The following is a 22540-nucleotide window of genomic DNA, read 5'->3' as shown; positions in this document are numbered from 1 at the left end:
ATCTGAATCAAGAGGGCTGTTCTGGTGCCAGGTGACCTGGGGGTCAGGGGAGCTGGGTTCCAGCCCCGCCCCTCAGCACTCCTCTCTAGGACCTCAGTTTCCTGTCTGTAACCTGAGGCCTGGGGCTGCCTGGAGCCCGTGCCTCCCTGGCAACGTGGCAGGGCGGTCCCTGCCCGGCAGCTTCCAGTTCCCGCTGGCACCCAGCCTCTGTGGGTGGTGGGGATTAGCTGTAATGGTGGTGAAAATACGCAATCAATTCACAGATAAAGTAAGTACTCTTCAGGCGGCTGGTTGGCAGGAAAGTGGCAGCTTGGCTAATCGATTAATTAGGTCTGGTTAGATGCTTCAGCAATGGGCTGTGACTTCCTCTACTTTTCCTTTTTAAATTCCAGGTGGGGAAGTCCAGCTGTGCCTGGGAGCCAGAGAGGCCAGAGAGGCAGGATGGGGTGGCAAAGGTGCCCGTGGGCCCACCCAGATGACGCTCTTGGTGTTCCTGAGTGTGACCTGAGGATCCTGGGGCTCTCGGGTGCTGGGATTTCAAACTGAACCTGTTCTGGTATTTGCTCAGAATTTCATGACCCAGAGTTACACGGTGCCTCCCCCTGTGGCCTGCTAACAATAGTAGCGGATATTTATTGAGTGTTTGCTATGGGCTCCTTTCCTGCTGAGCAGTGAGCTAAGGGCTTACATGCATCTTAGTTAATCAATAGTCATTCACTTCCCACATGGTTATTAAATCTCTAAGACCCCACAAGCTGGTGCATTGAGCAAGCCAGACCTGATCTCCACCCCATAGAGCCTTTCCCAGAGGGACGGCATTCCCCTCCACCTCGTGTCTTTATTTATTTATGTATGTATGTATGTATGTATGTATGTATGTATTTGGCTGTGCCGGGTCTTAGTTGCGGCATGCGAACTCTTAGTTGAAGCATGTGGGATCTAGTTCCCTGACCAGGGATCGAACCCAGGCCCCCTGCATTGGGAGCACAGAGTCTTAGCCACTGGACCACCAGAGAAGTCCCACCACCTTGTGTTTTTAGATAAGGAGGCCGAGGTCAGGGGACATAAGTAGATCACACAGCGAAACTGAACACCAAACAGTCAAGGTCCAACCCAAGTGTGCCCAAGCTCAAGTCCATCTCTCTATGGAATCTAAAGGTCTTTGATACCATGGATGCTTCCAGCCCTGTCACTCATGTCAGCTATTTCCAGCCAGCAAGCACCTGGTTCTGGGGGAGGAGGATGGAGCAGATGGAGAAGCCCAGGCCCCTGGGGATGAGGACCTGGTACAAATCAGGGGGTGAGAGGAAGAAGGAGAGAGAACCGCAGCCCCACAGGGCAGCGGTGCAGGAAGCAAAGTAGCCTCCAGCACCTGGAGGTCCCGGCCCACCACCGGCCTCCCCTCCCTTCAGGACCAGGCAAAACAGCCTTGCCAGGCCCGCTTACTCTGGGTCTGAGATAAAGAGAAGAGGGGGGTCCCGCCCGTTAAGTTGCTCCCATTCCTGGAAGGCTGGGAGGGGGTGGGAGCGATTTTCTCCTTCCACACACAGGGAAACTCAGGTGTGGACTGGGAGAGCGGCTGGCTTTAACTGGGCAAGTCCGGGGAGGCACCGGATTTGAGGAGGAATGAGATGGTGCTTGGAGAAAAGACAAGGCCCCCACCTGCACCCCCAACACAGTGGTCAAGGGCAGCCAGGCCCACATCCAACCAGCTTCATACAGGAGAGCATTTTACTTTATTTATTTATTTTAAAAATATCTATTTATTTTATTTTTGGCTGCGTTGGGTCTTAGTTGCGGCACATGGGGTCCTTCATTGCCGCACGCGGGATCTGGCATGCGGGATCTTTTGTTGCAGCGCGTGGGCTTCTCTCTAGCTGCGGCACGCGGACTTGGTTGCCCCGCGGCATGTGAGATCTTAGTTCCCCCGCGGCCCGTGGGATCTTAGTTCCCCAACCAGAGATCAACCCCCCGTCCCCTGCATTGGAAGGTGGATTCTTAACCACTGGATCGCCAGGGAAATCCTCAGGAGGGCATTTTAAAACAACGGGCTCCCCAGCCCCACTGCTAAGAGCTCTGGATCCCATAAGTTTGGGGCGAGGTCCAGAAGAGATTTATCTTTACAAATCTCCGCAAGGAAGTGGAGAGTTGGGAACCCCCAGGTAGAAGCTGGCATCATTAGACCAACCAGGGTTTGAATCCTGCCTCCATCACTGATTAGCTGGATCGCCTTAACCTGTCTAAGCCTCAGTTTTCCCATCTGCAAAATGGAGATATGATAACGACCTCACCAGCTTGGGGTGAGGCTTCAGTGAAATGATGTATTTGAAGAGCTTACCCTAGTGTCCCCTTCCTCTGGCTAGGTGGCCGGAGAGGTCAGGAAGAGAGGCAGACCAGATGTTGCCACATCTTCTGATGTTGTGAGAGAAGGCACATAGCAGATATATAGGTGAAATCACTTGCTTTTTGAAATACTGGCACCTACTTCAAAGTTCTTTGAAAATCCTGTGCAGGTAAAACAAAACACACCTGCAACCCAAGGCAGCTCACAAGCTGTCAGTGTGCCCCCTCTGCTCTGAGACCTGCCTGTCTTCTCACAGTTGTGACAGCATAGCCGCTACACTCACAGTATTCTGCAGGCCTCTGGCAGGGCGGGCACCTGGGATCTGAAGTGTGGACAAATTCCAGGTAAACAGCCTGCTAACTCTGGGTCTGGGGCAGAGGGAAGGGGAAATGGTCATCCTATTCTCACCCTCAGGCCCTGCCCCAGGGCAAAGTCCTCCACCCAGAAAACTCTTGGAGGCTCCAGGGAACCAGTCCAGCTGGGCCTTAGCCAGCCAAGGACAGGAAAGGAAGAGTGAGTTCCCCATTCTTGGAGGTATTCAAGCCAAGCAGGGTGGTGTTGGTGGGAGATGATGGAGAGAGGTCCCACGCATCAGATGAAGGTCCTGTGCACCTGATCTGTACACCATTGATTAAGTGAACAGGAACTATAGATACCATTGTAAAATTTGGTAGGTGTGAGAATCCACCGGCTTTCCCAGATGCTGCTGGGGTCTGGCTTCTCATCCAAGGCCCTGGGCCAGCCAGCGCCCGCCTGGTTTTCTCCTCCCTTGACCCCCTGCCCCTTTCTTGCCTTCTTGTCTTCTTCCATAAATGTCCTGCCGTATTGATCACCCAGTAACTGGAGATAGACGGAACTTAGGATGAGAATAGAAACCGCAGGAGGGAAGAAGGCTTTGTGCACGTGTGTGTGTGTGTGTGTGTGTGTGTGTGTGTGTGTAGGGGAGGGGGAGGGGATCAGAGAGCGCAGAGGCCTTTCTGCACGTACTTGCTCCGCCCTCCGTCTAGTCTCTTCCGTCGCTGATCCACAGGGAACATGGGCGAGAAGTGAAGCGTGTGATTTTATTCTGCCTGCACGGACCCCTGTAGCTCTGTGACCCCCACCTGGGGTTGCGGGGTGGGGCTCCCCCCCTTCAGTAACATTAGCTGTCATTGCTGAGCAGTTCTTATGGGCCATGTGGTATTCTAAGTCCCGTATGTGTGTTTCCTCATGGAGTCCTGCCCCTTGAGGGTCATTGTCCCCAGTACGCAGATGAGGAAACTGAGGCTTGGAGGTTAAGAAGTAGATGGAGGTGCCCCCTTAGGATGACTACTGTCAGAAAAACAGAAAGCAACGAGTGTTGGCAAGGATGTGGACAAATATGAACCCGTGTGCGCTATTGGTAGGAATGTAAAATGGTGCAGCTGCTGTGGAAAACAGTTTTTTGCTTCCTCAAAAAATTAAACACAGAATTCCCATATGATCCAGCAGTTCCACTCCAGGGTATATACCCAAAAGAACTGAAAGCAGAGACTTGAATAGATATTTGTGCATCCATGTTCCTAGCAGCATTATTCGCATGGTGGAAAGGTGGAAATAACCCAGGTGTCCATCAACTGATGATGGATTAACAAAATGCGGTCTATACACACCATGGAATATTATTCAGCCTTGAAAAGGAAGGAAATCCTGACACCTGCTACAACGTGGATGATATAAACCAGACAGAAGGACAAATACTGTGTGAGTCCACATATGTAAGGCACCGGGAACAGGCAAATTCATAGAGATGGAAAATAGGATAAGGTTGCCAGGGGCTGGAGGGAGGGGGGAATGGAGAGTTATTTAGAGAGTATAGAGTTTCTGTTTGGGATGATGTAACTGTTCTGGAAAAGGATTTTTCTTTTTTTTACGGATCAAAATCATTTATTTATTTATTTTTTACATCTTTATTGGAGTATAATTGCTTTACAATGGTGGGTTAGTTTCTGCTTTATAACAAAGTGAATCAGTTATACATATACATATGTTCCCATATCTCTTCCCTCTTGCGTCTCCCTCCATCCCACCCTCCCTATCCCAAGCCTCTAGGTGGTCACAAAGCACCGAGCTGATCTCCCTGTGCTATGCAACTGCTCCTCACTAGCTATCTACCTTACGTTTGGTAGTGTATATATGTCCATGCCTCTCTCTCACTTTGTCACAGCTTACCCTTCCCCCTCCCCATGGAAAAGGATATTTTTTAAAGGTAATTGCTTTTATTTATTTGTTTGTTAATTTTATTTTATTTTTGGTGGTGCTGCACAGCTTGCAGGATCTTAGTTTCCTGACTAGGGATTGAACCCTGGCCACGGTGGTGAAAGCACTGAGTCCTAACCACTAGACGACCAGGGAAGTCCCTAGAGAAGGATATTGATGGTAGTTGCACAATAACGTGAATGTACTTAATGTCACTGAACTATACACTTTTTCTTTTTTTGCCATACGCGGGCCTCTCACTGTTGTGGCCTCTCCCGTTGTGGAGCACAGGCTCCGGACGCGCAGGCTCAGCGGCCATGACTCACGGGCCCAGCCGCTCTGCGGCATGGGGCATCCTCCCGGATCGGGGCACGAACCCGTGTCCCCTGCATCGGCAGGCGGACTCTCAACCACTGCGCCACAAGGGAAGCCCCAGAGTTCTGTTTTGACCTGTTGCTGTGAGGTGCCCTTGAGGCATGGGAGCATTTGGACGTCCAAGTCTGAAGGGCAGGCAACCCAGGAGTCCTGGGCTTAGAGATGACCTGCGATGCCATGGGAGCGTGTGAGGCTCTGAGAACGAGGAGGAAGGTGAGGGCTGGCCTGGGATGGAGCCCTGGGAAGTTGGACAGTGAAGGCAGGACATGGAGAGCAAGGAGCCATAGAGGGGAGAAAATCGGGAAGGATGGTGCCCCAAAGCCCAGCGGGCGGAGCCTGTCCAGGGGGCATGGGCATCAGTGTCCAGTGCCACTGAGGGGTCCAGACAGAGGACAGCCAGGTGGGTCCGTGGCCTTAGCAACATGGAGGTCAAAGGTGACCTTGGGAGAGCAGATATGGGGGAGTCAGGGACAAAGCCCATCTTGGGTGGATTTCAGGGTGAATGCAGAAAATTTTAAAAGAATGAATGAGGGGTTAAAAAAACCAAAAGTGGTGTTGATAAGGCTTTCAAGAGGTTTGATCATGAAAGGGAGCAGGGAAATGGAGTACAAGCTGGTGGGGAGTTTGAGGGGAGGAAAGGTTTCTTCCTGAAAAGAGGGAGGGACCGCAGCAACCTGGGGTTCTGGTGATGATGCAGAGATAACAGAAAGGAACAGGAGGGGAAAGTGCTGGAGAAAGCCATCAGCGCGGGGTGGAGGGCCTTGAGAGGATGGGGTGGCGGGGGGCGGGCTTCCACGTTGTACAAGGAGAAGAGAACAGGTGCGGGCTGACAGACAATACTTAGGCCAGAAACCCCGCGTCTTACACTTCTAAAGACCCCATATCTTCCCGGCAACCAAGGGCAGCCATCCTCGGGGCTCCGAGGTCTCTTTGTAAGGAGTCGATAGCGGCACATCTTGGTGTCAAAGAGAAGACTGCGTTTGAATTCAGACTCTTTCATTTGCTAGTTTATGGTCCAGGGCAAGTCTCTTGAATTTTCCTGAGCCTCAGTTTCCCCATCTGTGAAATGGGATCCTACTGTTTTGAGGACTGTGTGAGAACTTGTAGGTCAGCTCAAGGCCCGACGTGCAGTAGGTGCTTGGGAAATGGGAGCCCTTGTTATTTGTAAGCAGTCAGTATTTAGTTACCTGAACAAAACCCCATTTCCACGGGTACGTCGCTCACCTGGGGGACCCTCTCCAGCCAAGTTGAATCCCTGGATCTCTGCTCCTGTCTGGCTCTCTGCCCCGCCCCCAGCTTGGCGATTGGAGGGACCTTATTAGCTGTAACTGAGGCTAATGAGGCATGGGCAGGACAGACAGGGCTGGAGTGGGGACTCCTGCCCCGGCTGGGCCGCTTCTCTACCCCACAACAGGGGGAGCCTGGAGTGGGTCATTTTGAAGGTTTGCTGGCACGCTGCCCACATCAAGCATGTTTTATTTATTTATTTTTAATTTATTTATTTATTTGGTCACGTCGGGTCTTAGTCACGGCACGCGGGATCTTCTCTGCGACGTGCGGAATATAGTTCCCTGACCAGGGATTGAACCCGGGGCCCCTGCATTGGGAGCGCGGAGTCTTAACCACTGGACCACCAGGGAAGTCCCTCAAGCACGTTTTAGATTTACAGGTGCTCCCTTATATGTACACATGTCCCTGCCCCACCTGCACGCGTGAACCCACTTCTACAAGCACCGGTCACATACACATCACACGCTCCACAGCCTTCACGCAACCCAGCTCACAGAGGCTGACCCGTAGGACAAAGCCGAGGCTCCTGCAGGAGCCCAGGGTCAATGAGGGGCCTCGTCTGGGCTGCCCTGGCCTCGGGGAGTCTGGGTGCCTCGCCCCCATTTGGAGTTGCCTCTTTCCACTCTGTGGGGAAATGCCCACCTCTGGATTCCTTTTTTTTTAATATCTTTTTTTAAATCGAAGTATAGTTGATTTGCAATGTTGTGTTAATCTCTGGTGTACAGCAAAGTGACTCAGTTATGCATATATATATACATTCTTTTTTATATATTTTTTCCCATTATAGTTTAATCGTAGGATAACTATATCATATTGAATATAGTTCCTTGTGCTATACAGGAGGGCCTTGTTGTTTATCCATTCTATATATAAAAGCTTACATCTGCTGACCCCAACCTCTCACTCCACCCCTCCCCCAACCCTCTCCCCCTTGGCAACCACAAGTCTGTTCTCTACGTCTGTGAATCTGTTTCTGTTTCATAGTTAGGTTCATCTGTGTCATATTTTAGATTCCACATATAAGTGATATCACATAGTATTTGTCTTTCTCTTTCTGACTTACTTCACTTAGTATGATCACCCCTAGGTCCATCCATGTTGCTGCAAATGGCATTATTTCATTCTTTTTTATGGCTGAGTAGTATTCCATTGTATGTATGTACCATATCTTCTTTATCCATTCATCTGTCAATGGACATTTACGTTGCTCCGTGTCTTGGCTATTGTGAATAGTGCTGCTATGAACATAGGGGTGCATGTAGCTTTTTGAATTAGAGTTTCGTCTGGATATATACCCAGCAGTTCGATTGCTGGATCATATGGTAATTCTGTTTTTAGTTTCTGAGGAACCTCCATACTGTTCTCCATAGTAGCAGCACCAACTTACATTCCCGCCAACAGTGTAGGGGGGTTCCCTTTTCTCCACACCTTCTCCAGCATTTGTTATTTGTAGACTTTTTAATGATGGCCGTTCTGACCGGTGTGACCACCTCTGGATTCCTACCCACGCCTCCCATCCCACTCTGTCAGCCTGAGCAGTTTCCTACATGGACCCCATCACTACCCCTGCCCCATGGAGAGGGGCACACGCCGCATCAGGATTTTGTTTGGGGAGAGGACTGGCCTTGCCCCCTTCAGCCTTGCCCCTTCCACGCGGAGGTTTTTCCCCAAACCCAAACCCAGTCACGTCACTGCCCTGAACAACACCCTTCAGCGGCTTCCCGTTGACCTTAGAAACTCCGTTCCCATGGACCACACATCCCTCCTCTCACCTCCCTGGGCAGCCTGGGCCCTGAGTCCTCACAGGCCAGCCCCCTGCCCGGAGCTGGGTCCCTCTGACTCGCCTCTGGGCTGCTGCTCCTGCCTGGAGCACAACGCACCCCGTCCACCCCTCCCGTCTGGCAAACGCCTCATTCCTCAGGGCTTGGCTCAGAGATGCCCCTCCGGGGTCCCCGCAGGCTGGAGATCTGGGCGGCCAGCCCTTGCCTCCCCTCCTCTGGCCTTCAAAGAGCACAGCAGTCCCACTGCATGTCACAGGTGCGTTGCTGCACACACACTCCCGTACCCAGCTGCCCTCCCCCTTCCCCACCCCGGGCTCTGAGCTCTGAGAGAACAGGCTCTGGGTCTGTGTTCTTGACCCTGTAAGGCCAGCACTGAGAACCAGGCAGGAATGCTGTGTATTCGTTGAAATCATCCGCTCATTCATTCATGAACAAATGAACTCACTTACATGAACAAATGGGTCTTAATATCCATAACTCTTTCGGAGGAGAAGGGGTCTGGAACCCGGGAGCCAGGAGGTGGGTAGACAAAACCAACGGGCTGGCTGACCCCCACCACCCCATCGCTGCCGCTCCACCATCACGCCCAGCACTCCTCACATTTCCCCCCCCCTCCCCCAACCCAGGCCTGGCCCTTCCCTCCAGGGTGTTGAGCCCTCCCACAGGGGAAGAGGTGAGCTTGCTTTAGTCAACCAGCCTGGTCATACCCACCGTGTCTCCCCCAGGCCACACGCCCGAGCCCCCCAACACCCCTCCATCGGCCTCTCTCCTGTTGGCTGGGAAGCTGCCTCTGGCTTCATAATGGGTAATAGGATTTATCAATAGACTGGAGGAGGTGATGTACGTTAAAGCACTTAATATAAAAGGACTTCGCACAGAAGCCCAAATCTGATTTGGCAATGAACTCAATTGCCAGCCTGACTGCGTTCCAGGAGATGCAGCAGCCGGCATTTATCCACATTACCCCGAGAGAGCCAGGTCACGCCAGGTGGCCGAGGCCTCGCACACTGTGCCCCACAGCTCGGCTTTCAGTGCCCCCTCTTCTCGGGGTCTCAGGCCTTGACTTGAAGCCTTTTGACCCAGACGGTTCAAGTTCTCCAGCATCCAGGAGCCCTCTTTCCACTAGTACCCTAGCCCTGCCCCCATTCCACTAATTAGCTATGAGTCCAATATTTTACAGGCTTCCCTGAACAAGATCCCCAACTATGGCCTTCTCATTACTGGTCACCTCTTGATCCAGCCCCTCTGGGATCAGGGGCGGTTCTCCTGACCATTGCTTGCTTCCTTGAAGGCTGCCAATCTCTCCACGCAGCTGGGCACCAGCCGAGGACACGGGCTCTCCCTTAATCCCCCAAAGAAGATCTGACACCCCCAGGCCACAGGGATCCATCACACGTGGACTCACAGGCTGGGGCGAGTGGAGGAGAACGATCACGTACAAAGAGAACCCTTCAAAGGATGGCCATTAACCAGCACTGACCTGGAGACCCGGACATTGGCTGTGGCCACCTGCTGCCTGGGAGGGGCAGCCCCTGGACCACCTCTGTCGTGAGCCCCCAGCCCCCTCTCATGGCCGCATCCTTCCTCCCTGGAGTCCAGGCCTCCAGCCCCAGATGCATGAGCCCCTCCACAAGGGAAGTGCCCTTCTCGAGGTCAGCCTTCTCCCGCATGTGTCCACCCTCACGTGCTAACATCTCCAGGCCAGCATAGGCTTGGGGTTTGCTTCCCTATAAACCCAACAGCCCACTGAACTATTTTTCCCCAAACAAAAGAACAGTCTTTCCCCAGAAATAAATGCTCTCTCTGACAAGAGAAATAGGAAGACACTGCCGGCGGCTTTAAAATAGAAGTTTGTTTCAAGCGACTCTGGCCTTCAAGGTGTCAGAAATACACCCATCCACTCCCAGAAGGCTCCATATGCAATGGTGTTTGGACAAGTGATAAAAGAAGTGGGAGAGACACCAGGAAGAGGTGATCAATTACCAAGACCCTCCGGGGTCCTGGGCTCTCCCGGGCTCCCCACCTGTGCTCACCGTGGGGTCCCTGTGACTGCCCTGAAATCCTGGCAGGTTTGCCCATTGAGGGGAGCCAGCCCCGGCCCCCTCCTCCCTGCCTGGCTCCGGCCCCCGGCTCTCTCGCTCGCCTAAACCTACCACTTCCCCATCTTTCCCCCAGAAGCCGATGACATCACTCTTTCCGGCAGCCAGGAGTTGACCTACATTCCTCCACCCTCCTGTCTGGGAGGCGCTCCATACACCCCGCTTCTCTCACCCTGAGGAGGGGGGGGCCCGGCTCACGATTTTCGGTCTTCGTGGCGCACTGGTGCCAGGTCCGTGTCCAGATGGCACTCCCGCCAGCAGCTCCCAGGCACTGCCTGCCCCTCCCTGCAGAGCAGGGCACGCTGGCGCCTGGTACGGGCTGGTGCCCCTGCCGTCCCGACAACTGCTTCGTGCGGCTGTCAGGCCCCCGGCCGGGCCCGGCAGGTGGACAGGAGTGGGTGAAGTCAGCACGTCAGTCTCCTCCTGGCAAGAGCAGGGCACATTTCCCTGAGAACTTGGGTTGTCTGGGATGGTCTTCCCGTGCAAGTGAGACTCTGTTCTGCCTCCATCATGGTCCCCTGGGGCTCGTTAGGGACTCATCAACTAGAGAAAAAGAAACAACTTAGTGACTTAGAGGAGAAGGCAGCCGTGGCCTCCTCTCTGGAGGGCAGGCAGCCCGGCCAGCTTCTGATGGGTGGGTGGGGACACCCAGGCCAGGCCTTGAGAGGGGTCAGGGGTCGGGCCAGAGGGCCATGGCTCACCATGTGGGTGAGCAGGGGTGGCAGGTAGGGCTGCCAGATAAAATGCAGGATGCCAGCTAAATCTGAATTTCCGATGAACCACAAACAATTTTTTTAGTGTAAGCGTGTGTCCCAGATATTTCATGGGACACATACAGGCAAACCTTGTTTTATTGCTCTCCCTTTATTGAACTTCGCAGATAATGTGTTTTTTTACAAATTGAAGGTTGTGGCAACCCTGCATCGAGCAAGCCAATCGGTGCTGTTTTTCCAACAGTGTTTGCTCACTTCAGGTCTCTGTGTCACATTTTGGTAATTCCCACACGACTTCAAACTTTTTTTTCATTATTGTTACATTGGTTGTGGTGATCAGTGATGTGATGTGATGTTACTGCTACAACTCACCAAAGGCTCAGTTGATGGTTAACATTTTTTGCAATATAATATTTTTTTAGTCAAGGTATGTACATGTTTTTAGATATAATACTATTGCACACTTAATAGACTACAGTATAGTGTAAACATAACTTTTATATGCACTGGAAAACCAAAAAAACACATGTGACTCGTTTTATTGTGATATTTGCTTTATTGGTCTGAAACTGAACCTGCAATATCTCCGAGACACGCCTGTACTTATACTAAAAAATTATTCAGTGTTTACCTTAAATTCAAAGTTAACTAGGCATGCTATATTTTTATTTACTAAATCTGGCAATTGTAGTGACAGGAGGCCCTTCATGGAAGCGACTCTAAGAGGACAGTGGGCGTGTCCCAAGGGGCCTGGAGAAAAGGCCAGCTGATCTCGGCGGCGGGGGGCTCTGGGGTAGGGTGTTGGCAGGACAGCATGGATAAGGGGACCTGTCCCTTGGGGCTGGGCACCTGGGGGCTGCCGAATAAGGACAATCTTTGTTCCTGGGGATCTCCCCAGATTCCCACCGATGTCACTTGTTGGCCATTAGCAATGGCAAAGCAGCTGGTATTTATGGGGGGCTCCCTATGTGCCCGACCCCGTGCTGAGCACGCCCCATGGGCCAGCCCATCTTCATCCTCTCAATAGCCCTGTCCCGTGGAAACCGTCAAGTCCCCAGTTTTATGGATCCGGAGACTAAGACCCTGCAGTCACCTGCCACCACACTGCTCCAGCCGCGATACCGCCTGGCTTTCACTGAGCCGTGAAGGCTCATCCGTGCCAGATGCTGTGCAAAGAGCTTCTGTGCATGGTCTCCTCCCTCCCTTCCTTTCCTCCTTCATTCATTCAGCCGCTATTGATTGAGAGCCCACTGCGTGCCAAACAGTATATTAGGCACCCATGAACAACTAAATAGAAAAGTTGAAAAGCTAAGATGTAATTCAACCCTTCCAAATTGCAAACGAAAGGTCTGAGATCCGGAGAAGTGACTCACTCAAGGTCACCCAGGCAAATCAGGAGCAGGGGAATCTGCTCTGACTCTGGCTGCTGACTCAGTGTCTCTGTCCCTCCGTTACCCCCCATTCTGATGGAGCCACTCCTGCTGCCATCCAAAGGGTCAAAGCCCTGGGATTCTGTGATGGGGCAGGCAGCAGATCCTGATGGGCTGGGAGTGTACTGCTGGCCAATGCCAGGCCCCATGGGCTGGCCGGCCTTGCCCTGTCCCTCTTCCATTATTAAATAATGTTCCCTGATGGATGAGCCGAAAAGTGCTGTGTAGCGGGGTCAGGCGGCTCAGGTGATGGCTTTCTGGTGAGACTGATGGTTCTCAAAGGTCAAATTCAGAAAGTAATTCCCTAGGAAAATTGATCGCATGGATGCAGGAGGAATTCTCGGGCCAGCGGTAGAGCCAGGAGTCTGGACCACCCACCTACGTCTAGACACAGGCTGCAGATGGGGTTAGAAAGAAAGTTAGGAAAGGGAGCTTTTTTCTCCTGCATTTCCTTGCCTAAGGCTGGGCCTCAGAATTGGTAATGGGCTTGGGAGTATCTGTCCGGTGGCCCCTCCCCACTGGCCTTCATTATCCAAGTGGAATCAACATAAGGCAAGTGCCGGGAGAGACAGGCCAATAAAATGGTGATGAAGTCCAAGTCTGGCACCCAATAGTTCTGGGTTCAAATCCAGCCTCTTCTACCCAGAGACCTGGGGGTGAGTTTGTGACACGACCTACTACAGTCTTATATCCTTACCTATAAAATGGGAAGAGTGATGCCTTCTGGGTTTTCACAAGGATTCTGTTAATAATGCACGTCACCTGTCCACCTATGAGTGCTCCTTAGAGTATTTATATATGCTTGCTTATTTATTTTAATTTCATCTCCCGAGGGCCTTCTGGAATAGGGAAGAGAAACCTCAGGACAGCAGCCTGAGGGAAGGGGAAAGGACATGACTGTGTCCTTTGGGGGAATTGTGGGCAGGTTGGATTTCTCTGAGCCTATGTCTGTCTGAGAACCAGCACTGGAGACCCTCCAGGCCGCCACCCCCTTCTTAAAGTGGGGCTCACCAGCTATGTGGCCTTGGGCAACTTGCTGAACTTCTCTGTGCCCCATTTCCTTGTCTGTAAAATAGAGATAATAGCAATAAACCTTTCATGAGCTTCTTGTGAAGAACTGACACATTCATTCAAGGAAAGCTCTCAGGACCCCGTCTCTAGACGCTCATAAATATAAGAAATGAGAAAACCAACAAAGACACTAGCATTTGCCAAGTGCTTATATGCATGTCTTCAGGGCCATGTCTCAGTTGCTCCTTATGACAACCATATGAGGTAGGTGCCACTGCCATCCCTATTTTACAGATGAGAAAACAGAGGCTGAGGAACTTCAGCAACCCTCCTAAGGTCACACAGGAAGTGGCAGAACATCCCAGGCTAGGGCGACCAGGGGCCAGGGCTACCATCTTACAATCAGCAGGAAAGGCAAGAGGAGAAGTATGAACCCCAAATGAGCACCTGTGTGCGAGGCTGGGTGACATGGCAGGTGCATTACTTATGTCCATTCGCTCATCCCCTATTCAGGAATGACCGAGGTCACTGATCCTCACGACAGCCCGTGATGTGACCAGGGTTGTTGCTCCCCATTCTCCAGGTGAGAAAACTAGGACTCAGATTAGTGAAGAATTTGTGCAGGGCCACCCAGCATGTGCACTGGGAGCAGGTCGAAGCCCTCCCCGCTGATCCCAGGACCCCAGTGCCCGCCACACTGGGCCACCACGGCATGTGGACATTCAGTGTGGCGTCAGGCTGCCCGGATTCAAGTCGTGGGTCTGCCCCTTACCAGCTGGGGGGCCTCAGGCAGCTCACTTCACCGCTCCAGGCCGCAGTTTCCCCGTCTGCATAATGCAGATAATAATAGAATGTCATTCATAGGATGGTTGGTAAAGGCTGAGGTGTTTATCCATGAGGAGTTCTCAGAATGGTGCTTTATATCAGCTATGTTCACCCAGCAAGACTTTCTTTAAGGTGCAACGTGCTAGGTTGATACAAATAGTAAAACAAACCTTTGAAGTTTTGCAGGAGAGAGATTGCAATAAAACCCTGGTTCCCAGGCTTTAGTCACTCAGGTAACGACTTCACTATTTCCCATATATTCCAATTAGTTATTCATTTGTTTGTTTAGCGACAGCTTTACTGAAACGTAATTTACATACCATAACATATCCATTTAAAGTGTACAATTCAGTGGCTTTTGGTATATTCACAGAGTTGTGCAACCATCCCTATTGTCAACTTCAGAGCATTTTCGTTTCCCCAAAAAGAAACCCTGTACCATCTAGCGGTCACTCCCATTCTCCCCTCTCCCCAGCCCCGGCAACCACGTGTCTACTTTCTGTCTGTTCTGGACATTTCATATAAGTGGAATCATACAATATGTGGCCTTTTGTGTCTGGCTCCTTCGTGTAGCATGGTGTCTTCCAGGTTCACCCACGCTGTAGCAGGTGTCGTGCTTTGCTCCTTTTCATGGGTGAACAATATTCCATGGTGTATATACACCACACTTGGTTTTTCTGTTGATGGACATATGAGTTGTTTCTACCTTGTGACTATTATGAATAACACTGCAGTGAACATTCATGTACATGGTTTTGTGCAGATGTGTTTTCGTTTCTCTTGGGTATATACTTAGGAGGGGAATTGCTGGGTCACATGGTGAGTCAGTTTCACTTTTGAGAAAAGTTTTCCAAAGTCACTCACAACACTTTACATCCCCACCGGCAGTGTACGTGGCTTCCATTTTCTCCAGATTCTCACAATCATTTTCTTGTTGTTATCTGTGGTTTTGACGCTAGTCATTCTAAGGATGTGAGGTGGGAACCCTTGTAATTTGCTTGCATTTCTGTGATGGTTAGTGATGTGAGCATGTGCTTGTTGGCCATTTGTGTATCTTCTTGGAAAAAATACCTATTCAAATCCTTTCCTCACTTGAAAAATTGAGTTGTCTTTTTATTATTGAGATGTAAGGGTTCATTATATATTCTTAGATATAAGTCTCTTACCAGAGATAAGGTTTTTCTCCCAATCTGTGCGTTATCTGTTCACTTTCCTGATGGCGTCCTCTGAAACACAAAAGTATTTAGTTTTGATGAAGTCCAATGTACCTATTTTTTCTTCTGTTACTTGTACTTTTGATGTCATGTGTAAGAAATCACTGCTTAATCCAAAGTCAGGAAGATTTACCCCTGTGTTTCCTTTTCAGAGTTATCTAGTTTTAGCTCTTACATATAGATTTTTGATCCATTTTGAGTTTACTTTAGTTTATGGCGTGAGGTTGAGTTCTAATGTCAGTCTTTTGCGTAAGGATATTGCACATGATTTATTTATTTACTTAATAATTTCTTCAAATAATATGCTTTTAAACTTTGACCTTTGGCCAAATAATATTTTTGAGATTCCCAGGCTTGGTGAGTTTGTCACTTAAAAAAAAATACTGTGTAATCAAAAATAAACAAAATCGATTAAACTCTTTTATAGTTCTAGCCCGCATCTCCCCGTCATGTCGTATGCTCCACTTTGGGAGATGATGCTTATTACAATGAGCATTGGGACGAGGGAAGGTATAGCAGGGGCTGATGGGAGGTCCTCCCTGCAGAAGTGACATTTGGCCTTGAACCTGACACGCCCACTAGGTGTTAGCTTTAAGAGAAAGGGGCGGAGCCTGGCAGCTCGATCCAAGCGGAGGGAACTGCATTGCGCAGAGGTCTAGAGGAAAGCAGGATCAGAACACATGCTGGACAGAGATGGGAAGAGACACAGAGACATGGAGAGACATAGAGGGACACAAAGAGAGAGCCAGAAAGGTGAAGCCCCATGCATGCACGCGCGCATCACTCCCTGCAATGCACTCCCTGCAAAAGTCAGGAAGTCTGAGAAGCAGTTCCATTGACTGGGTTCTGTTTCTGTGCCAGCCCTGGCGAGGCTTCCCCCACACTGTGTGGGCTCCTCCTGGCAGCCCTGCCCAGCAGGGAACTTCTTATCTCCCCGATAGAGGAGGCACAGTGCTCATTCCAGGGCTCAACCAGGGAGGGCAGGGAAGCCAGGACACCCTCTGGGAGATGAAGATGGTGGGAGGGGCTGGCCCGCATGGGGTGGGGCAGAGCCAGGGTCAGGGAAGGATGTCTGGATTTGGATCCAGAGTAACCTTTAACCTGCGCGACCTTGGGCAGGCTTCTCCCCGGCTGAACCCCAAGCCCCCGCCACACCCGTCGAGCTCTCACGTTCCGTGACTCCGTACTATCATCTTTATAACATGCTCCTCAGATTCAGCTGCCCTTTTACAAATTTTTAACAAGCCAAGGTCAGTGTTAACACCCAAAGTTGAGATGGCAGTCTTTGTTTTCTGTAGCTGATATCTGAAAATATCTGAAAATATCTGATCCTCGGGCCAGAGGCATGGGGTACATTCCTGGTTCCACCCAGCTGGGGTGTTCCTCTCCAGCTAGCTCAGTAGTATGTTAAAGAGGAATTCAGATGCAAAAAATTAAAACCTTCTGAGGTCAAACACCAGAAAGTTTGTTTCGCAAACTTTTGTTAGACAAAGTCAGCAGGTTTCTTTCCTGCAGGACTTGTCAGAGCCTTTAATATGCTAATGTGCACTGGGACCCTGGGTGGAGGGTGGCCGTCAGGGAGCAAGATGCGAGGGCGTTAGGAGAGCATCATATGTGTTGACCAATAAGGTTTAAACACAGAACCTTTCTTTGCCATGGACCATGCTTGGGGTCTAGTGTTCCCAGGAAGAAGGGTCCCCAGTGCCAGCGGGTGCCTGCCCATCCCTCTCTGTGCCTTTCCCAGAGCTGAGCACATAGTAGGCCCACAGTACATATGTGGTAATAGATTGGAGCTCCAGGGAAAGAGTGAACAGGCTTTCTCATGCTCTGTTTATTTCAGCTCCGTGCTGTGGTAAAACCTTGACAGGGCTAAGTGTCCAGGGAAGATGGAGTTAAAATAGCACAGACTTGGGCTTCCCTGGTGGCACAGTGGTTGAGAGTCCGCCTGCCGATGCAGGGGACACGGGTTCGTGCCCCGGTCTGGGAAGATCCCACATGCCGTGGAGCGGCTGGGCCCGTGAGCCATGGCCGCTGAGCCTGCGCGTCCGGAGCCTGTGCTCCGCAACGGGAGAGGACACAACAGTGAGAGGCCCGCGTACAGCAAAAAAAAAAAAAAAAAAAAAAAAAAATAGCAGACTTTAGCACTGGCTAATTCCCTTGGACAGGGCCTTCACTCTACATCAGAATTCTATTCCAGAGAGTTCAAAAAACATCCTTGAACCTGGGACTTGAGAGTCACGAACGGTGCGTGGTGTGTAACATGGAGTGATGGTTTCCCAAACAGGACCCTGACGGACCTGCTTCTCCTCCTGAGAGGAAAGGCCTGTGTGAGCTCAAGAACCAGCCTCCTTCCCCGCCTGGCCTGACTTCCAGTTTTCAAAAACCATTTGTTATCTACTTATAATAAGTAACACCTGCTCACTAGAGAGAATGTAGGAAACGTGCAAAGTGACAAAGAAGGAAATAGAAAGAATAACTATAATCATTTATAATCCCACCCCTCCCTCAGGACAAGTACAGGAGTACCTAGATGTATTGTCTACTGGTGTTTCGGGTATGGATATATGTACTTAAACATGATCAGAAGCTGCATGTACTAGTCTGCTTGGGCTGTCATAATGGAGTGCCACGGACTGGGGGGCTTTAACAACAGACATTTCTTTATTTTCTCACAATTTTGGAAGTTAGAAGTCCAAGATCAAGATGCTACCAGGGTTGGTTTCTGGTGAGACCCCTCTTTCTGGCTTGCAGATGGCCAATTTCTCACTGTGTCCTCACATGGTGGAGAGAGAGCTCCGGGGTCTCTTCCTCCTCTTGTAAGGGCACCAACCCTAGGGGATTAGGGCCCCACCCTTCTGACCTCCTTGAACTTTAATTACCTCTCTAAGGGGTCTCTCTCCAAATACAGTTGCACTGGGGCGTTAGGGCTTCAACATATGGATTTGAGGGGGGACACAATTCAGTCCGTAACACTATAATACCTACAGTTTGGTATCTTACATTTTTACAATCCATATTCTAACCCATGTTAGCCTCTTGGACTCCGTAGTTGGATATCTCTGTGTTCCGGTTTCAGTCACAGTTCTGGGCAGCCCTGTGACTCTGGGCAAGATACTTAACCTCTCTGAGCCTCCATTTCCTCATCTGTAAAATGAAGGTGACAATAGTACCAGCGTTTGTGGTCATTCAAGGGTCGGATGAGATACCCATTGGCACACAGTAAACACTTGCTGAGTATGGTCTTTTCATTTCTATTTGGAACATTCCCCAAGGCTTGAAGTAGCCTTTGACAACATAATATTTAATGGCTTGGATGTGCCCAATTTCCCGTAACCATTCCTCAAGATGATATGAGGGCAGAGAGAAGCTATGAGAAGGAAGGCAGCCCCGGCCCTTCTGAAGCCAGCAGGCAGCAGGTTAACTCCAAGCTGGAGGGCTGCTAGGAACCTGGCAACTAGTTTTCCCCATTTGGGATCCTTGCCCTGGAAGGCCGGCCTCACAGCAGTGCTCCAGTCAGATGGAGTCCAAGAGGGCAGGAGGGGAGGCAGGACTGATTTATGAAGTGGGAAGATGCAGGGAGTTAAATATTCATCGTGTGGATAAGCAGAGGCTAAGGGGAGACGCTCTGTCCGGGAGGAGCGTCGCTCAGTGGAAGGTGGGGTATGAAGAGAAGGGGGAAATGACAAGCTGGAGAAGAAATGCTGGTTTAGCATTCAGGGAACAATCTTTGAAATGATGAGATCCAGCGAGGGGAAATGTAGCACACGCCAGCCGTCACTGGTGGGACGTAGGCGCCTCCACCCTAGTCCACGCCCCTGTCCTCTGTTGCCAGCCGGGCACAGCTTCCTCCCCGCTCTCCATACCCTGGCTCTGGTCCCCCTGACAAAGCATCCTCCATGGAGCAACCACGGTGATATATAAAATAGGAGCCAGAGCAGGACACCTCCAACCTTCCAGTGGCTTCCAGAACACAATCCAGCCTCCGAATCACGGTCTGGCCTCCTCCTCCCCCTTACCTCATCTTACACCTTACAGGTTGAGCTCTTCTCGGCCCTAGGGTCTTCCCCAATGCTCTTGTCTCCTTCCAGAAGGTTCTCCCCGCCTTGCCTGAGTAACTCTTGATGTTCCTTCAGGTCTCAGATTTAAATTGTTCTTCCTGGAAGCCTATCCTGCTGCCCCCAGACTAAGTTAAGACCCACCCATGATCCCCTCTCCTTGGTAGAACACGTGGCCACCTATAACAATTGACATTAATGAAAGATTTGCATGATTATTATTTTAAAATTAAGTCTGTATTAAATTTTAGGTTTTAGGTTTACAGAAAATTGAGCAGATCATGCAAAGCGTTCCTGATACCCAGGTTCCCCACCCAATTCCACCTGTTATTAACATCTTGCATTAGTGTGATACATTTGTTATAGTTGATGAACCAACATTGATACAGTATTGTCAACTCAAGCCCACAGTTGACATTAGGGCTCTATCTTGCTGCTTCTATGGGTTTTGACAAATGTGTAATGTCGTGTGTCCACCATGACGGTGTCATACAGAATCACTTTAGTGCCCTAAAAATCCCCTGGGCTCCGCCTATCCATCCTCCCCATCCCTACCTCAATCACTGATCTTTTCATTGTCTCCCCGCTGGACCCTATCCTCCATCAGAGTAGGGATCCCATCTGTATTATCGACCATTATACTCACCATTCCCAGCTCAGAGCCTGGCACATAACAGGGGCCCTATAAATATTTTTCTTTGTGTATTTTAATAAAAAGAAAATCCCACCAAACACATTATTCTGCAATTTGCTTTTTACAAATATTGACAATATATCTTGGAAATCTTCCCATATGAGAATATAGTGCACTCTCTCTCTCTAATTTTTTATTGTGGAGGATTTCCAACATGCATACAAACATAGAATCTACTATAATGAACTGCCATATACCTGTCACCCAACGTCAGCAATGAACTCATAGCCTTTCTTGATTCGTCTGTATCTCTGCCCATGTTTTCCCTTTCTGTGTTATTCTGAAGCAGATCCCAGACATCAGATACTTTCATCTGTAAATACTTGTGTGTGTCCCTAAAGCCAAGGACTTTTAAAGATGTAACCACAGTACCATCATTGCATTCAATAAACATTAATTTAATATCACCAGATGTAGTCAGTGTTCAAATTTCCAGCTGTCTCACGAATATACATTGTTTATCTGAGTTTAGAGGTTGTCTGACCAAGATCCAGATGAGATCCACTATCTGCACTTGATTGCTTTGCCTTTGAGGCTTCTCTTGATCTGGGTCCCTCCTCCCTCCATTTCAAGTTTTGCCCCTTGCAATTCATCTGTCCTATAAACTATATCATCACTTCTGGGTTTTGCTGATTGCGTCCCCCTGGGGGTGTTTAGTATGTTTCTCTGTCCTCTGTATCTCCTATAAATTTGTAGCTGGATCCAGAGTGTTGATCAGACTCAAGTTCAATTTGTCTTGACGAGACTTTTTCTTTGGTTGTCTCTCTCTATTGATGCTCTGTGCCTATAGCTATCCATTCGGTAGGGAATGCTACACGGTGACTTTCAAACTCTGTCCTTCCTTCTTCAATTATCAGCTGGAATGCTTCTATAAAAAGAAACATCCCCTCATCAACTATTGGTTACCTGGAGGTACCCTTTTTATAGGACAGGCGAGACAAATGCTTGATTCTTTCCCTTTATTTACTGGTTTCAGAATGATGAGTTGCCTATAAATATTTGAATGAATGAATGAATAATACATGTGTGGATGAATTGACAGGGTTTGGGGAGCTGGGGTTTCTTTCTGCCCTCAAGGGCGTGGGTGTGGGCCGCGGCTGAGAGTGGAGGTGCAGCCTGGGGCCAGGTCCACGTCTCCGCAACAGGGACAGGTAACTCTTGCTACCTGTCAACCCCCCGTGGTTGAGAGCAAAGGTGGCCAGAAGCTGCATTACTAAAAATTCAGCACCTGGGACAAGGGCATCTCATCACCGCCCCCTCACCGAGAGGTAGGAGCCAGGGGCACCTCATGCTGGGGAAGGACTCAAAATGGTGAATTTTGAGTATTTGTCCCGAAGGAGAGTCGTGGCAGTTTGGACAGATGGCCACAAAGGTCCCTTCCAGGCCACCCTCCAAGCCCCTCCAGAGATGTGGAACAGCCCGCCCACACGCTCACTGACGCCTTGCCCCCTCCGTGTCCCCCCAGGTGCAAGTGCAACCTGCACGCCAACCTGTGCTCCGTGCGCGAGGGCAGCCTGCAGTGCGAGTGTGAGCACAACACCACAGGCCCTGACTGCGGCAAATGCAAGAGGAGCTTCCGCACACGGTCCTGGCGGGCTGGCTCCTACCTGCCCCTGCCCCACGGCTCTCCCAATGCGTGTGCGTACGCTGCACCCGCCCCCCCCCCCCCCCCGCAGCACACTGCCCCCTCGGACCAGCGAGACCATGGTCTCCCCCCAGCCTTCAACCTCAGGAGCTGTGGATCTCATCACGCACACGCATGCACACACATGGACTCCCTACAGAGGTGTGCACACAGAAACATGCACGCATGCACACATGGACACACACGTTCGCACACACAGGCACACCCCTTGTTACCGAGCTCCTAAGCGCCGGGCTTTGTCGTCAAGAACCTCCAGCACACCTGCATCCTGCTGGACACCTGAGATGAGCCTCCTCAGCATCCTTCCCTGACCTCTTCCCCTCCTCGCCCCCAGGGCAGGAGAGAAGGCCCAGAGCGGGTCGGGGAGGAGGGCGTGGGGACCCCTCACTCCGGGCTAACCGTGAAGAGCAGCGCCACCCCTCATAACCAGTGTTTATGGGGCATTTGCATAGCCAAGTGCTATGGGGTCCCCACTCCCTCAACCCTTAGGGTGGCCCCAGGAAGCGGGTCTCCTATTATTCCATTTTACAGAGGGGTCCTCCGAGGCCCCGGCCCGTGCCCTCTGCATGGTCCTCTCCTCTCCCGGCTCAGCCTTCCTGTGCCAGAGGTCATCCTCGGGGGGCGCCCACACACGCCTGCACTGTGAACACCCTTTGGGGGCCCCCATCATTGGCCCCCAGCATAGTCCCTGGGTATCTCCAGGAAATCAAGAGTCCCAGGGAGCCCCCAGCTGCCACGGACAAGGGAGACTGGGCTGGCCCCAGAGTGGAACTCCCCGGCTGCCCCCGCCCCAGTGATTTGCTGACGCTGGTCAAGTGCTTTGACAAGGAGGCTGCACTGGGCACAT

General features: G+C 50.8%; 1 protein-coding gene across 1 annotated transcript in view; it reads left to right on the top strand.

The window, feature by feature from the left end:
• Window positions 1-22540, top strand: part of NTNG2 (netrin G2) — a 68777-nt gene that overhangs the window by 33743 nt on the left and 12494 nt on the right. The window contains exon 4 of the mRNA XM_060101853.1: window positions 21514-21686. Within this exon, the coding sequence (XP_059957836.1) occupies window positions 21514-21686 (173 nt within the window). The remainder of the gene's footprint in view (window positions 1-21513; window positions 21687-22540) is intronic.

Source organism: Mesoplodon densirostris, chromosome 6 (assembly GCF_025265405.1).
Source record: "Mesoplodon densirostris isolate mMesDen1 chromosome 6, mMesDen1 primary haplotype, whole genome shotgun sequence".
Lineage (NCBI taxonomy): Eukaryota > Metazoa > Chordata > Mammalia > Artiodactyla > Ziphiidae > Mesoplodon > Mesoplodon densirostris.
Note: the sequence above shows the minus strand (reverse complement) of the source record. Positions and strands in the feature narration are given on the sequence as shown.